The sequence below is a fragment of the Acanthochromis polyacanthus genome, chromosome 21 (assembly GCF_021347895.1).
Source record: "Acanthochromis polyacanthus isolate Apoly-LR-REF ecotype Palm Island chromosome 21, KAUST_Apoly_ChrSc, whole genome shotgun sequence".
NCBI lineage: Eukaryota > Metazoa > Chordata > Actinopteri > Pomacentridae > Acanthochromis > Acanthochromis polyacanthus.
The window spans coordinates 30,891,057-30,908,516 of record NC_067133.1 but is presented as its reverse complement, the minus strand read 5'-3'; the positions used below and the strand labels follow the sequence as shown (position 1 = coordinate 30,908,516).

Below are 17,460 nucleotides of genomic sequence, written 5' to 3'. Positions count from 1 at the left end.
CCATCATCCTCTGATAGATGGAGCTGCTGCTTAAAAAATACACGTTTCTGGGAAACACAAGAATATAAAGGACTGGAAGACTTTTTCATAATCAAACTGACCGTTTCTGCTGGATCTTTACTCTCCTGAAGAACAAGCACTGGAGCAGAAACTCATTTAGTTCATTTAGTTTAGAGCCACGTTCAGCTCAGTTTGATCTAGAATGAAATGATATCATGATGACTGATAAATAACAACTAGAAAAGCCCTCAGAGAGCTCAGTCCTCCTCCAAGGCTGCTCATTCCCCCATATGTCAGAAATGCAGCATTTGTTTATTAGTTATTGATGATCAGAAATCACGGCTCCATCTAATATAGATGTACCCACAAACACAATGACCTTGTGCTGAACACAGGTGTGTGTTCTGCATGGGTACGTTATGTACAGATACCGGATCACGTGACCTAAATATGTAGCGGGCGACTCAGAAACACCCCCACAGTTTAATCAGCTGTTCCTTGGATCATTTCTGATGGATAAGTCCTGATAAGTCCTCAGAGGTGGATTTGTAGTAGGATCACAATCAGCTGATGTAGTGTTCACTGGTTGTCATGGTTACAGTGACGCCGTGCCGCTATCTGGCAATCATACAGAAATCTTTAACTAATCCATGGATCCAGACTATAAGCTGCATCACTGCCAGAATCTGATCACTTGGTCCTTGTGTCATTTCTGATGTTCCCTGAAAATTTCATCCAAATCTGTTGGTCTGTTTTAGAGTGATGTTGCTGACAGACAGACAGACAGACAGACAGACAGACAGACAGACAGACAGACAGACAGACAGACAGACAGACAGACAGACAGACAGACAGACAGACAGACAGATGCTGACCGTTACATTACTCCACTATGTTTCTTGGTGGGGTAATAAATCCAGATGTTTCTACAGGTTTTAGAGTAAAATGTTCACATTTAATGAATTATCTTTTTACAAAACATTATAAAAATCTGGAATTCCTTCTGAAGAACAAGTTCAGTTTCAGCAGCATCCAGCTTCAGTTTATCTTTTACACATTAAACTTACAGATCAGATTATCTCTAGAAGCACAGAACATTTAGCCTCAGGTACTTGGATGAGAACAGCATTTTATTTAATGCTCAGAACAACTTGTCAAAATCTGGATATTATTGTAAATTTACGTTTATCATCAGGGTAGGAATCCTGAACTGACAACAAACTAAACAATGAAGGAAGAAGATTCATTTATCGGCTGCTGTATGATCTTATTCCACTGGACATCAAAGTGAACTAAATGGTGAATGAGCAGCAGGGCCGTCCCTCTGAGGGCCGCGGGCCATATGTTGGACACCGCTGCTCTAGAGGCTGCTGGTTGGAGGAATTCAGGTTGTAGCTGTGATCACTTCCATACCTGCTGCAGATGTTCTCCTATTAAATATTCAGCTCCAGATTTACAGGCTTTATTTCCAGCTGCAAGTTTTTACGTATTTTATCGTTTTTCTCTCCATGTTCAGCCTCAGGAGATGTTTTATGACACCTGAACTTAATCCTGCACAGGATTTTACAGCAGAAATCAGCCTCAGATAGTTTTAACTTGTTACTGATAAGTCCTGATGGTCCTTCCTGCTGCCTGCAGTCCTACAGGTTCATTTAGCTTTCATCCACAGCGACATACATCTAAGAGTAGATCCATGAGGAGCTGGTGTTGCTGATGAGCCTCCATGTGATGGTGGACCTGCAGTGGTTTAATGGTTGAAGGATGGTGTTCCACAGTAAGCATCACCTCCAGGTGGACAAACTCACAGTTAGCTGCTCCAGATGCTTTAAAGTTGTAGTTTTTATTTTCTTTGTGCTCTTCGTGGACTCACTGATGGTCTAAATAGATGGTTGGTTTAAGATCCATTCCTTCTTTTCGTGTTCGTACTGGAAACAGTGAAAGGAGTCGGAGGTGTGTCATTGTTTAGTTAAATGGGATTAATGTGGGCGTTTTCCCTCCTGCTGCATTAAATAAGTGATAAAATGAAATACTGAACTGAATCTTACTGTCTTCTAGTTTCCTTCTTCTGAGATGGTTTTAGGTTGAGGAAAACATCGTATGAGTTTTAAAACTGAGCTCCACATGGTTTCTGCTGTTTCTGACCTTATATCAGCCGTTAGAGATCCGGAGAGGACTGATGTGTTCTGGAAGGACGACTATTAGCGATCAATGAGACTGATAAGTGATCATTAGAGCCAGGATGTATCTGCACAAAGAAAGAATATTTCTGTGAAAATGTAGAAACTGTGTTGAACTCTGAATCTTTAGGTTTTTCTCAGAGCTGATTTCAGCTGCACAGGATTCAAAATTACACTGATATCTGTCCTGTAGCATTCTCTGCTGTAGTATTTATTCTCCATCCATAGAAACCAGTTTATACATATGTAGAAGCCTCATTCATCTCTGGATGGATGACTGAAAAGACTCATTCTGCTGTAGAAGAGAATCTGAGCTCTGGAAATCACAGCCATTTGTATTTCTATCTAATAATCTAGTGAGTAGCTCGTGAAATGGATTGCATGTGTGCCTCCTGACGTTTGCTGCCAACAACTAACCAAAGTCAAATTCTTCCTGAGCTTTCTTTTCCTGTTTTTCTTTCTTCTCGCTGCTTTTTGCTGGAGCAGCCTCTGGGCCATCTGCTGGCACTGACTGGCAGCTGGAGGCCCGAGAAGAACCAGAGGAACCCGAGGAACCGGCCTTCATCTGGTCTTAGTGCTCCACAAAGACAGGAGGGATGTGGGGAGGAAGTCTTCTCCTCTTTTCCTTCTCTGCTGTCACATTTCCTTAAATAAAAATCACAGATGCTTAATAATTAGCACTTAGCAACGTCTCAGACTCTAAGAAGAATGAAGACGGTAAATATGAGCTGAATAAAGCGGCAGTTCTGGTTGTTTTACTGCTGGTTTATCTGTGATTTTTGAGAAATAATTTCTGGTTTCAAACAGCAGTAATCCTGGTGAGGCTGACAGACGGTGGACGTTAATGGCATAAAAGACCACAAAGGAAAAAACGCTGCTTTAATCAGGCCTGAATATTAAAAAAAAAAAAAAAACTAGAATCACAAACAGAGACTAAGAGAAACTGAAAGAAGAATAGAGGGAAAACATATTTAGTTGTATAAATAGTTTCATGTTTAATGAGGATGTTTTTGTTGATTAACAAATGCAGCAAAGTGTCAAAGTTGGCTTTGATCCAGGAACCAGGTTTCTGTTAAAACCAGGAAAAGAAAAAATATTTTATAGAGGAAAGTAGAAACACAAAGACACACACGATCACTACTTCTCTCAGGTTTATTCTGTTGTTCTATTCTTTATCTACCTGTAATATCTTCTGCTCCATCTTTCTTTGTGTTTCACCAGATGGTAAAAGACGGTAAAAGACACTAAACTAATGTGTGTTTAATGAAATGTTGGATGTTAGACCAGTTTGGAAGAAGGAGAAGTTAACCTGTGCTGACCTGTGGGGATCATTGTTTCCTTGCTGTTTTACCAGGAAGTTCTCTCTCTGACAGATTGGTATAATGGTGGCTGCTCAGCAGGAGCGCTGCTGTTTTATGGGTTTGTGTTGTTGGGATCCGGTGTATCCAGGCTGTTAGCATCCTACCTATAAAACACACGGGTGGTCAGCTGTTTACTGTTTGCTAGCAGAGCTCTCTCATTCTGCTCAGTGACTCATTCACAGCGCTTAAATCCACCTACTACCTTAATCTGACTGTTTTCAATCATCTTTATTTCCACTTTGCCTCCAGCTCACTGCTGGTTCTGGAGAATTCCAAACCTCTGGTCCAGTGGAAGCATTAAACCGTCTCAGAAAGGTTTGTTTTGGGTGGTGGGCCCGGCTGGATCCAGAACACACTGAGTAGCTGTTTAGCCTTCCTAGCCGCGTTTCTGACGGTTTATCGTTCTGTTTAGCCTTCCTAGCAGCACTTCTGACGGTTTATCGTTCTGTTTAGCCTTCCTAGCAGCGTTTCTGACGGTTTATCGTTCTGTTTAGCCTTCCTAGCAGCACTTCTGACGGTTTATCGTTCTGTTTAGCCTTTCTATCAGCGTTTTTGACGGTTTATCGTTCTGTTTAGCCTTCCTAGCAGCACTTCTGACGGTTTATCGTTCTGTTTAGCCTTTCTATCAGCGTTTTTGACGGTTTATCGTTCTGTTTAGCCTTCCTAGCAGCACTTCTGACGGTTTATCGTTCTGTTTAGCCTTCCTAGCAGCACTTCTGACGGTTTATCGTTCTGTTTAGCCTTCCTAGCAGCACTTCTGACGGTTTATCGTTCTGTTTAGCCTTCCTAGCAGCGTTTCTGACGGTTTATCGTTCTGTTTAGCCTTCCTAGCAGCGTTTCTGACGGTTTATCGTTCTGTTTAGCCTTCCTAGCAGCGTTTCTGACGGTTTATCGTTCTGTTTAGCCTTCCTAGCAGCGTTTCTGACGGTTTATCGTTCTGTTTAGCCTTCCTAGCAGCGTTTCTGACGGTTTATCGTTCTGTTTAGCCTTCCTAGCAGCACTTCTGACGGTTTATCGTTCTGTTTAGCCTTTCTATCAGCGTTTTTGACGGTTTATCGTTCTGTTTAGCCTTTCTATCAGCATTTTTGACGGTTTATCGTTCTGTTTAGCCTTCCTAGGAGCACTTCTGACGGTTTATCGTTCTGTTTAGCCTTCCTAGCAGCACTTCTGACGGTTTATCGTTCTGTTTAGCCTTCCTAGCAGCACTTCTGACGGTTTATCGTTCTGTTTAGCCTTCCTAGCAGCGTTTCTGACGGTTTATCGTTCTGTTTAGCCTTCCTAGCAGCACTTCTGACGGTTTATCGTTCTGTTTAGCCTTTCTATCAGCGTTTCTGACGGTTTATCGTTCTGTTTAGCCTTCCTAGCAGCACTTCTGACGGTTTATCGTTCTGTTTAGCCTTTCTATCAGCGTTTTTGACGGTTTATCGTTCTGTTTAGCCTTCCTAGCAGCACTTCTGACGGTTTATCGTTCTGTTTAGCCTTTCTATCAGCGTTTTTGACGGTTTATCGTTCTGTTTAGCCTTCCTAGCAGCACTTCTGACGGTTTATCGTTCTGTTTAGCCTTCCTAGCAGCACTTCTGACGGTTTATCGTTCTGTTTAGCCTTTCTATCAGCGTTTCTGATGGTTTATCGTTCTGTTTAGCCTTCCTAGCAGCACTTCTGACGGTTTATCGTTCTGTTTAGCCTTCCTAGCAGCGTTTCTGACGGTTTATCGTTCTGTTTAGCCTTCCTAGCAGCACTTCTGACGGTTTATCGTTCTGTTTAGCCTTCCTAGCAGCGTTTCTGACGGTTTATCGTTCTGTTTAGCCTTCCTAGCAGCACTTCTGACGGTTTATCGTTCTGTTTAGCCTTCCTAGCAGCACTTCTGACGGTTTATCATTCTGTTTAGCCTTCCTAGCAGCGTTTCTGACGGTTTATCATTCTGTTTAGCCTTCCTAGCAGCGTTTCTGACGGTTTATCGTTCTGTTTAGCCTTCCTAGCAGCACTTCTGACGGTTTATCGTTCTGTTTAGCCTTCCTAGGAGCACTTCTGACGGTTTATCGTTCTGACATAAAGCTGTTTTCCTACATGATGAATCCTGCTGACTGGGGATTTCTGCAGCTTTTCTCATCATTGTTAGCATGTTAGCATATTAGCATGTTAGCATGGCGATATCATCTAAAATCAACATCATGATTCATTCTCATTTTTACCTAGATAGCAATTAATTCATCACTTATTTCTGAGTAAACTTGTGAACACCATTTTCTTTTAAATCATTTGCACTGAAACAGAAAAATCCTGGAGTTGATCACAGTATTTTTTAACAAACAATAACAAACACTTCAGTTGTTTTCAGGTTGATTTTGCAGCAAAATCTGCTCTGTAGTTTTCTGTGATCTTAAATGTGTCAGACTAGTTACCTCCTAGAAAAACATTCTTATGTCATGTAAACTTTTTTACACTCCTGATATTCATTTGCTGAAATTAAAAATGAACCGCTGGACCAGATTAAATCCTTCCAGCAGCGTGTGGATGGCCGCTGTATCTCCAGGTTCAAGTTTTCAGACATTAAGCACCAGTAATATTCTGTGATGTGTTTAAAGAAACAAGCTGATTTCACATCCAGCACCTCTTTTCCTGGAGTGTTTGCAGATCGCTTCGGTTATTTATCCTGTTTTTCCTATTTCACTTCCTGTGATCTCTGCTGAGTGAAGCAAACTTAAAGACAACTGGAGCCATTTTACTTTCGGATATTCATTTAATGATAATATCACTTTTTCCACTTGTACAAATAAGCTCACAGAATAAAAAACAACAAATGACAACAAGAAGCTTCCCAAAATTAACAGGGAAAAATTAACAGTCACATCGAAAACACTTTTGGTTATTTTCAATGTATTTTACAGACAAATATTCCAGTTGCATTACTCGATGGTGAATTTTGAAGGCATTTTGTTAGCGTGGGATGTTTACTGTGGTTGAAAATACTGCAGGTAACCATACAGATGTTCACAGATGTGTCTTTGGTGGGTTTACCTCCAGGATCAGTTGTTGGGGCTGAAAATACTCTGAGGCATGAGGGCTCATAGAAACTGATAACCTGATGTCTGGAGGTCTCTGCACAAGACAGGACATGTACCGGCATTATCACACACACACACACACACACACACACACACACACACACACACATGTTTGTACTTCTATCTTAGTGAGGACATCCATAGGCGTAATGCATTTCCTAGAGCCTTACCCTAACCTTAACCATCACAACTGATTGCCTAAACTTAATCCTTACCCTAACCCTAACCAAACCTCAATTCATACCTGTTCTCTAAAAACAAGTCTTCACCCTCAAACATGGCTGTTTCAAAGTGAGGACCGGTCAAAATGTCCTCACTTTGTAAAAATGTTCTCACTTTGATAGTTAAATGCAGAAAATGGTTCTCACAATGTAGCAAGTACAAGTACACACACACACACACACACACACACACACACACACACACACACACACACTCAGAATGCTACTCTAGCTTCATGTTCTCAGATCTGCATCAGTCGTCTGCTGATAGTCCAGCAGAACTCAGCTCTCCTTGCCAGCAGAAACCGTGCATAGCGTCGCACCAAGCAGACTATTTTTACTCAGGGGAAACACAATACACACCCACTGTTTGCTTTCCTAGTTGTCAGCAGTCGTGTGCTGAATGTGACCTGTGGTTGGGAAAACACAGCTTCCCTTACAGGGAATAAACAATAAATAAAGTCTCCTGTGTGCTGGTCTGCTGGAGCTACGATAAGCTCTAAAATGGTTGAAACCTTGAAACAGAGGAGTTCAGTCAGTCTGTACCTTCCAGTAATCCTGATTATTCTCCCTCTTTCTGATGGCAGAGCAGTGGAGGAGGAGGATTTAGTCTCAACTGTGTCCAGACTCACAACTACTTAGTCTGTCTGACATTCTGGGGACAAAGCCCTTTGATTGACTTTACTGGTACCAAACGAGTTTTAATCTTCAAAGATTTTAATCTGCTGTTTTGTCTGTTAGTCACAGGAGGTGGAGGCTGCTGAGGCTGTTAACAGTCACTAAGTTCCACAATAAAAAATAACATCAAGAAACAGATATAAAAAAATACATACAAGTTTTTGTGCCAAATAAAGCAACACAAGCAACATCTGTTTTCTCTGCACAACTTCATTTGGTGTCTGAAAGGTCATTCACAGCAAGCACTGATCCCTTTGGGGTCCTGGGGAGGCTCCATGTTCAGTCAGGTTGTTGGAAGGGCGATGAAGGCATCACATCTCTGAAGCCCACAGCCAATCACAACACAGCGTCAGTCCCAGCATCACAGCTGAATGTTCCTGAAGCAGGATGCAGCATGTCCATGGAGTTGAAGCACATTTCATGCTTAAGTCCAAACAAATGTTTCTGAACTTGTTTAATGTCTGCTTAGACAACCAAAGGACATTCAGCTACATCCAGTTTCTACGCACTGGTTGCTGATAATGTATCCTCCACTTTCACAAACAGCAGTTTCTGCTCTTTTCACCTTAAAGCTCCTCTTTTAGATCTGAGATCTTAGATCTGAAAGCTACTATCAGAAGTAGGAAGGCTTATGTGAGGACGTGTTGTTGTTTGATGTGCAGTGATCTTGTAGGAGCAACACCTCATATTCCAGATTGCTGTTTTGAACAGCAGGTTCAGGGAGCATGAGTTGGGGCTGTTTTTGAGGCAGCGCTCCATTGTCCAGTCCACCTTTTACCCCGTCCAGCTCTAGCTGGGAGGGCTCACACTCCAGGTCCAGGTGGCCCTTGGCCCTCTTTCTGCGAAGATAGCATACCACCCCCACCACTACTGCTATCAGCACCAGGAGCAGCAAGATAGCGATTGCAGGCACCAGCATGGTGGTTAGCTTTGGGTCCTCAAACTGTGCATCAGGGCCCCTGGTGGTCTCAGGGGCAGTGTGGGCCTCAGTGCAGACACTGTCTACACCGCTAGGAGCTCCTAACGGACTGGCACACACAGTGTAGGTGGAGTTGGGATTCAGACCTCTGAGTCTGTACTCTGGGAAGGATGCTGGGAGGCTGAGCTGGATCGGCCTGCGGTCTGGTCCGGAGAGGTTGCGGTAGGTTAACCGGATTCCACGGATGTAAGGCCTCATCTCAATGTAGCGGTGGAGGTCCAGCAGGATGGAGGTTGCAGTTGCTTGATGTGAGCTGATGTCCGGTGGATCGGCAGTGACTGTTCCCATGGGGGGCTCAGCGTCAGGAGGTGACGGCGGGGGGTAGTTCTGAACTTCACAGTACATGCCAACGGTACCATGTGGGCAGGTACACTCCACCTGACCGTGCTGGTCCAATCGGCATGTACCCCCATTCAGACAGGTGTGAGAGGGACAGAAGTGCTGCTCCACGCCTTGGTCCATGCTGCTGCTGCTGGGGGAGGCAGGGACGGGGGGTAGGGGCAGATCTATCTCCTGGTCGGTGGGGTTGTCGCTGGCCCGGGGGGCGGGATCAGCCCTGGTGGTCGTCGGGAAGGTGGTGACAGCAACAGGTAGGGTGGTGGTAGTTCTCACAGTGCTGGTGGTGACTGTAGTCGTGGTGGGACAACCAAAGTCCCTGTGCTCCAGTCTTTCTAGCACCTTTCCAGCATTGATGGGTGGAAAATGGCAGCGGGTCTCCTCGGTTCTCTCCAAAGTGATGCTCTGGGCCCTGAGCCATCTCGGGAACCATGCTAAGTTGCAGAGGCAGTTGAAGGGGTTTTCTGCTGCTGTGAGCTTTCTGAGGTTGGGGAAGAGTTGGGACAACTCTTCAGGGAGGCCTTGCAGACTGAGGCTGCTAATGTCCAACTCATATAGCTCCCCGAGGTTCTGCAGGTCCTGAACCCTAAGAGGACCCATTGGGTTCCCGGCCAGGCTGAGGTGAAGCAGCCCTGGGGTCTCCTTTAGCACAGAGGGGAAGGACTCGAGTTGGTTTCCTGAAATGTCCAGTTCATGGAGATTCTTCAGGCTGCCTATGAGCTCCTTGTTTAGGCTGGTCAGCCCCACTCCACCCAGTTTGAGTGCCTCTAGGTTTGGTGTCTGGATGTCTGAAGGACCCAAATTGGGTAAGACATTAAAGCGAAGGTCCAGCAGCAGCAGTCGGGGCATTGAGAGAGCCGGCAGGGATGTAAGCTGGTTACCCTGCAGTTTGAGCTCCAGCAGGTGCTCCAGGCCGTTAAAGGCCGCCGGGTGGATGGTCTTGATGTGATTACTGTACAGGTAAAGGCGCTCGAGCAGCGTCATACTGTGGAAACATTCCTCTGAAATGTGAGTGATCTGGTTGGATGACAAGTCCAGGTTTCTCAAAGAAGTTAAAGGTTCAAATACCCTGTCAGGAAGGTGGGTCAGTTTGTTTTGACTGAGGTCCAGCATTTCCAGGTTCTCTAGACCATCAAAGTCCTCAGCTGTTAATCTTTCAATCCCATTGGCAAAGAGGTAGATGCTTTTGGTGGATGGGTCCACGCCTCTGGGAATGCTGGAGGATCGTCTCTGGAAACACAGGATGGATTCTGGAGTGGAACAGGAGCAATCTTTGGGGCAGCTGCTGGAGAAGATGCCATCAGGGAGGATGAGGAGGAGCAGGAAGGGCATCACTGGAGTGAGGAGGATCTTCATGGTGCTGACTCTTTCTTTCTCCATGCTCAGCCTAAAACAAGAGAATGAAAAAGTCTTAATCATCTGTGTAATGAACTCAGAAATACACAGTAAATGAGAAACAGCAGTAGCCTACATTACATTACTGACTCTGGGAGGATACAAAGATCTCCGTTACAAGGTTTAGGAGGATAAAACTGATGCACCACCATATAAAAGTTCTGTTACATAGCATGTGAAATAATCCTTCCAGACTGATTCCTGGACCAGCTGAGGTCACTCATTCATTCACAGCGTGGTTCTTTACTGTTCCATGGAGTGAGATTACTATCAGAGGTTTAACTGAGCAGAGCCGCTGATCAAAGCCGGTCTTTGTCACAAGTTCTCTCCAACCACAGAGCTGCAGGTTTCTGCCATACTTTGCTAAAGCTGACATTGTGGCGTTCTGCTACACTTCTCTGACTAAAATAAGCCAAATTCTCCCTCTGATGATCTCTAAAAAGAGCTTTGTAGAAATGATTCCTTCTCCAATTAACTCATATTTAGTATTTAGCTGCAGACTCTGAGGTGGTTTTCTGGTCACAGGTAACAGCTGATGCTGATCCACCACCAGGAGAACCTTCAGTCTGTGTCAGGTCACCTGGAAGCTCAGACCAGCTGTACATTTTCCTAACCAGTGTCCAGTTTCATTTAACTCCTCTCTGTACATCATACTGCACACGACCCAGCATCTGTGGAGGATTTATCTGGTAGCTTCTGGGCTGAGAAGTTCTTCACTGATAGTCTGAACTGCTTCCCTTATGCACCACAGATGTAATATTAAAAACACGCTTTGTTGTTTTACTGTCTGCCATTGATACAAGTCAAACACGTCTGTAATACCGCAAAAAAGATGGAATCTACAGAGTGATGGTCCTTAAATAGGAGTACTGGGTTTAAAGAGACACTCTGCTGGATACTGGAGGGAAGGAGTGATGGAAAGGAGAGGAGGTGGAATGAGGGCAGATAAAGAAGAAACTAGCTGCAGATAAAGAGTCTGTAGGAGTTTATCATCCTCCGCTATCTGGGAGCCGGCCTTGAGGCAACATTTCAATCTGCTGACCAGCTTTTCTCCTGTTTTTTTACTGTTTAGGAACTCAGAAAAACCTGCCTAAGCTTTAACCACAGGCTGATGTTCTCAAACAAGATCAATCTTCCTTCATTACCTGAGTTTAATACGACAGTTTAGTTGAATGATTAGAGGCCAGGACAGAGTTCACAGCTCCAGACGGAACATTTCTGCCTCTCTGTTTGTAAGAAGCCTGAGGGTTTTGAATGTCTGAACAGAAACCTGAAGAAGCAGCTAAATATGTGACTTCAGTCTGTTCTGATCTGAGGTTGTGGATCATTTTACCAGAGACAGAAACAGAAGTAAATGTTTTGGGTGTTTAATTTTCTTGAGGACTCTTTCTGTCTTGGATTTTTTTCTAAGCTAACTTATATTCATATAAAATATAAATATGTTCTGTGGGATCGATGGACGGTCGGTGGGAGACGTGATCAGGGATCTCACATGTCTGTTTTTTTAAATTCATTTTTGTCATTTATGTTAGAGGACAGCATTTCAGTGTTGGAGGCTGAAGCCCTCAGGCCAGATGCTGACGGCTTCCTTTCTGTTTACAGCTGCTGAAACACTCATAAATCATGTCTGTTGTTTGTCATCCACTCATGAAGCTGAGTTTTGATGCTGCTTCTCAAACCAGATTTTTCTGTCCTGTCGGTGAATAAATAAGAACTACAGACTGTGTCACGGTGGCATCAGAGCAGAATAAACTAAAATAACTCCGGCAGCTTTTCTTTCTTTTTAAGTGTTTAATAAAACATTTTCTGCTTCAGAAAGCCTCTAAAGGCAGAGCTTGGACCGGACATGAAGGCCGTATCATCTCATCACAGCTATGGCATTTATTTTCCTTCTCTTTCATCATACTTTTCTTTCCGCTCCTCCTTGAAATTTCAGCCTCCTTGGAAAGCGTCCCTGATCTCTTATTTTCCTTCTCCAGTGTATAAACTAAGAGCAGTCATGGCATTCGCTCCAGCTTCTGCTGCCAACTCCTTCACAGAGGGCAGACCTGTTGTTCTGTCGCTGAAATGACCCGACTGAAACAAAGCAGCTAACTAGCTGTCACCTGTCCAGCTCCACCAGCCAAGCAGAAAGGTCACATCCACTTAGTCCTGCAACTGTTTATGGAAAAGCTCGCCCACAACGTAACGATAACATCTGATGGCGTCGGTTTGCAGCTGAACGGGCAGCAGAGGTGAAGGGTTGCAGTTATCCCATCATTTACCAGCACGGCCTCAGCAAACACTCTGGAGCAATTAGGAGAAGCAAAGGATTCTGGGTCACGTCTCCAAAGTAAGAAGGTTTTATTAACCACAGTTTGGAGTGAAAGTTTGCGTCGTAGTCGTGAACAAAACAGTGAAATGTACCCAGGATGAGCAGAAGCATTTTAGACAGGCAACAGAGAAATAATGAGGATGGAAGGAGGAAAGTGAGGCTGCTGAGTGTGTAGAAGATGGAAAAACAGAAGGATTAGTGAAGATAAACAGGAGATGAAGGAGATAGAAGGAATCAAACAACAGCTGGAGCGAATGGACACCATCTCACTGTGGGGTGGACACGTGCACTTTATGCTGCTCTGGTGTGTTTGCTGAGGAGAAGAATTGTGTTTGAAAAACAGAATCATTCCTTCTGCAGACAGAATCCTGGAGGTGAAGAGAAGCTTGAGGATATCAGGTCCGGAACACACAGCGGCATGGAGACAGACAGGAGAACACCATGCAGATAAAACCCGTGGAGGTGGATCGACTCCTCAGCAGAATGTTTCCCTGAGTCTGGTCCAAACTGGTGGAGAGGGAAACCTCCAGATAAAGACAGCAGGATGGATTCTGTCTGTTTGGATGCAGGTCAGTAAGAACCCTGCTGAGGTGGAGGACAGAAGAAGAGAAGAATGCCTCCTCCCTTCCACAGCTCTCATTTCCGTTCCTCTCCTCGGTGAACCCGAGACATTCCTGAGACCGGCAGCAGCCGAATGGACGGCGTGAGATCGTCCTTCTCTCTGATTTAGAGATTAACAGGAAGCTGTGCTGGGTTTAGAAACAGCTGAGGAACATGATGAACCTGTCCATAGAACCATAGAACCATCCTACAGCTGTTATAGAACCATCCTACAGCTGTTATAGAACCATCCTACAGCTGTTATAGAACCATAGAACCATCCTACAGCTGTTATAGAACCATAGAACCATCCTACAGCTGTTATAGAACCATCCTACAGCTGTTATAGAACCATAGAACCATCCTACATCTGTTATAGAACCATAGAACCATCCTACAGCTGTTATAGAACCATAGAACCATCCTACAGCTGTTGTAGAACCATAGAACCATCCTACATCTGTTATAGAACCATAGAACCATCCTACAGCTGTTATAGAACCATAGAACCATCCTACAGCTGTTATAGAACCATCCTACAGCTGTTATAGAACCATCCTACAGCTGTTATAGAACCATAGAACCATCCTACAGCTGTTATAGAACCATAGAACCATCCTACAGCTGTTGTAGAACCATAGAACCATCCTACAGCTGTTGTAGAACCATAGAACCATCCTACATCTGTTATAGAACCATAGAACCATCCTACAGCTGTTGTAGAACCATAGAACCATCCTACAGCTGTTGTAGAACCACAGAACCATCCTACAGCTGTTGTAGAACCACAGAACCATCCTACAGCTGTTGTAGAACCATAGAACCATCCTACATCTGTTGTAGAACCATAGAACCATCCTACAGCTGTTATAGAACCATAGAACCATCCTACAGCTGTTATAGAACCATAGAACCATCCTACAGCTGTTGTAGAACCATAGAACCATCCTACAGCTGTTGTAGAACCATAGAACCATCCTACATCTGTTGTAGAACCATAGAACCATCCTACAGCTGTTGTAGAACCATAGAACCATCCTACAGCTGTTATAGAACCATAGAACCATCCTACAGCTGTTATAGAACCATAGAACCATCCTACAGCTGTTATAGAACCATCCTACAGCTGTTATAGAACCATAGAACCATCCTACAGCTGTTATAGAACCATAGAACCATCCTACAGCTGTTGTAGAACCATAGAACCATCCTACAGCTGTTGTAGAACCATAGAACCATCCTACATCTGTTATAGAACCATAGAACCATCCTACAGCTGTTGTAGAACCATAGAACCATCCTACAGCTGTTGTAGAACCATAGAACCATCCTACATCTGTTATAGAACCATAGAACCATCCTACAGCTGTTGTAGAACCATAGAACCATCCTACATCTGTTATAGAACCATAGAACCATCCTACAGCTGTTGTAGAACCATAGAACCATCCTACAGCTGTTGTAGAACCATAGAACCATCCTACAGCTGTTGTAGAACCACAGAACCATCCTACAGCTGTTGTAGAACCATAGAACCATCCTACATCTGTTATAGAACCATAGAACCATCCTACAGCTGTTGTAGAACCATAGAACCATCCTACATCTGTTATAGAACCATAGAACCATCCTACAGCTGTTGTAGAACCATAGAACCATCCTACAGCTGTTGTAGAACCATAGAACCATCCTACAGCTGTTGTAGAACCACAGAACCATCCTACAGCTGTTGTAGAACCATAGAACCATCCTACATCTGTTATAGAACCATAGAACCATCCTACAGCTGTTATAGAACCATAGAACCATCCTACAGCTGTTGTAGAACCATAGAACCATCCTACAGCTGTTGTAGAACCATAGAACCATCCTACATCTGTTATAGAACCATAGAACCATCCTACATCTGTTGTAGAACCATAGAACCATCCTACAGCTGTTGTAGAACCATAGAACCATCCTACAGCTGTTGTAGAACCATAGAACCATCCTACAGCTGTTGTAGAACCATAGAACCATCCTACATCTGTTGTAGAACCATAGAACCATCCTACATCTGTTGTAGAACCATAGAACCATCCTACAGCTGTTGTAGAACCATAGAACCATCCCACATCTGTTGTAGAACCATAGAACCATCCTACATCTGTTATAGAACCATAGAACCATCCTACAGCTGTTGTAGAACCATAGAACCATCCTACAGCTGTTGTAGAACCATAGAACCATCCTACATCTGTTATAGAACCATAGAACCATCCTACATCTGTTGTAGAACCATAGAACCATCCTACATCTGTTGTAGAACCATAGAACCATCCTACATCTGTTGCAGAATGTGTTCTAGCTGTACAGAGGCTGTTTTTGGTGAAGAGAAGCTTTTTAAGTCTTTAGCATTCATAGTTTGGACCGGAACATAAAACGTGACTACAGGAGGAATCAAAGCAGTAGTTTGTGTTTCTGATGAGCACAAAAAGAACCAAAACACAGAACAGACAGACGAGCGCTGGTTCTTCTCCCGTCAGGTCAGATGGCATCATAGCCTCATGGAGGTCAGAGGTCAGGTCAGGGTCAGGATCATGTTCTGCTCGGTGTTCTGGTCCAGACAACATGCCGGGCCACACCCAGCTCCAGTTCCACCCAGGAACACCTGAACAGGTGTTTCTCTGCTGCTCCAGGGCAACATCAAACCCTAAACCTCTGGAGCGTGTCTGAGGAAACCAGACCTCCTTCAGATGGCTGCAGGAGACCAGAGAGGAACCAGACCAGAACCGGGTCTCTGTAGTCTGGTTCTGTCTCCTCTGAGCTCTGGAGCTCAATGAGGTCCAGAAGGAAACGGTTCATATGTCCTTCTGTTTTACTGCTGAGGGTGTGATGGACGGAGCTGGAGCATCCAAACCCATCAGAACCCATCCAGACTCAACTGGTCTGGTTTTCATGTCTCTAGTTCCACCTCCAGCTGCTGTCAGTCTGGAGTCTCTGTCTGTGTTTAGCCAGAACCACACTGATACAGAACCACACTGATATAGAACCACACCTTTATAGAACCACACTGATACAGAACCACACCTTTATAGAACCACACCTTTATAGAACCACACTGATACAGAACCACACCTTTATAGAACCACACTGATACAGAACCACACTGATACAGAACCACACCTTTATAGAACCACACCTTTATAGAACCACACTGATACAGAACCACACTGATACAGAACCACACTGATACAGAACCACACCTTTATAGAACCACACTGATACAGAACCACACTGATACAGAACCACACCTTTATAGAACCACACCTTTATAGAACCACACTGATATAGAACCACACTGATACAGAACCACACTGATACAGAACCACACCTTTATAGAACCACACTGATACAGAACCACACTGATACAGAACCACACCTTTATAGAACCACACCTTTATAGAACCACACTGATATAGAACCACACTGATACAGAACCACACTGATACAGAACCACACCTTTATAGAACCACACTGATACAGAACCACACTGATACAGAACCACACCTTTATAGAACCACACCTTTATAGAACCACACTGATATAGAACCACACTGATATAGAACCACACCTTTATAGAACCACACTGATACAGAACCACACTGATACAGAACCACACTGATACAGAACCACACCTTTATAGAACCACACTGATACAGAACCACACTGATACAGAACCACACTGATATAGAACCACACTGATACAGAACCACACTGATATAGAACCACACCTTTATAGAACCACACTGATATAGAACCACACTGATACAGAACCACACTGATATAGAACCACATCTTTATAGAACCACACTGATATAGAACCACACTGATACAGAACCACACTGATATAGAACCACACTGATATAGAACCACACTGATACAGAACCACACTGATATAGAACCACACTGATACAGAACCACACTGATATAGAACCACATCTTTATAGAACCACACTGATATAGAACCACACTGATATAGAACCACACTGATACAGAACCACACTGATACAGAACCACACCTTTATAGAACCACACCTTTATAGAACCACACTGATATAGAACCACACTGATACAGAACCACACCTTTATAGAACCACACCTTTATAGAACCACACCTTTATAGAACCACACTGATACAGAACCACACTGATACAGAACCACACCTTTATAGAACCACACTGATACAGAACCACACTGATACAGAACCACACCTTTATAGAACCACACTGATCTAGAACCACACTGATACAGAACCACACTGATATAGAACCACACCTTTATAGAACCACACT

General features: G+C 43.9%; 2 protein-coding genes across 2 annotated transcripts in view; one reads left to right on the top strand and one right to left on the bottom strand.

The window, feature by feature from the left end:
* coro7 (coronin 7) overlaps window positions 1-17,460 on the top strand; it is a 109,184-nt gene that overhangs the window by 42,030 nt on the left and 49,694 nt on the right.
* Window positions 6,259-17,460, bottom strand: part of vasnb (vasorin b) — a 28,050-nt gene continuing 16,848 nt past the window's right edge. Inside the window, exon 3 of the mRNA XM_022195343.2 lies at window positions 6,259-10,204. Within this exon, the coding sequence (XP_022051035.2) occupies window positions 8,116-10,197 (2,082 nt within the window). The 5' untranslated portion in view covers window positions 10,198-10,204 and the 3' untranslated portion in view covers window positions 6,259-8,115. The remainder of the gene's footprint in view (window positions 10,205-17,460) is intronic.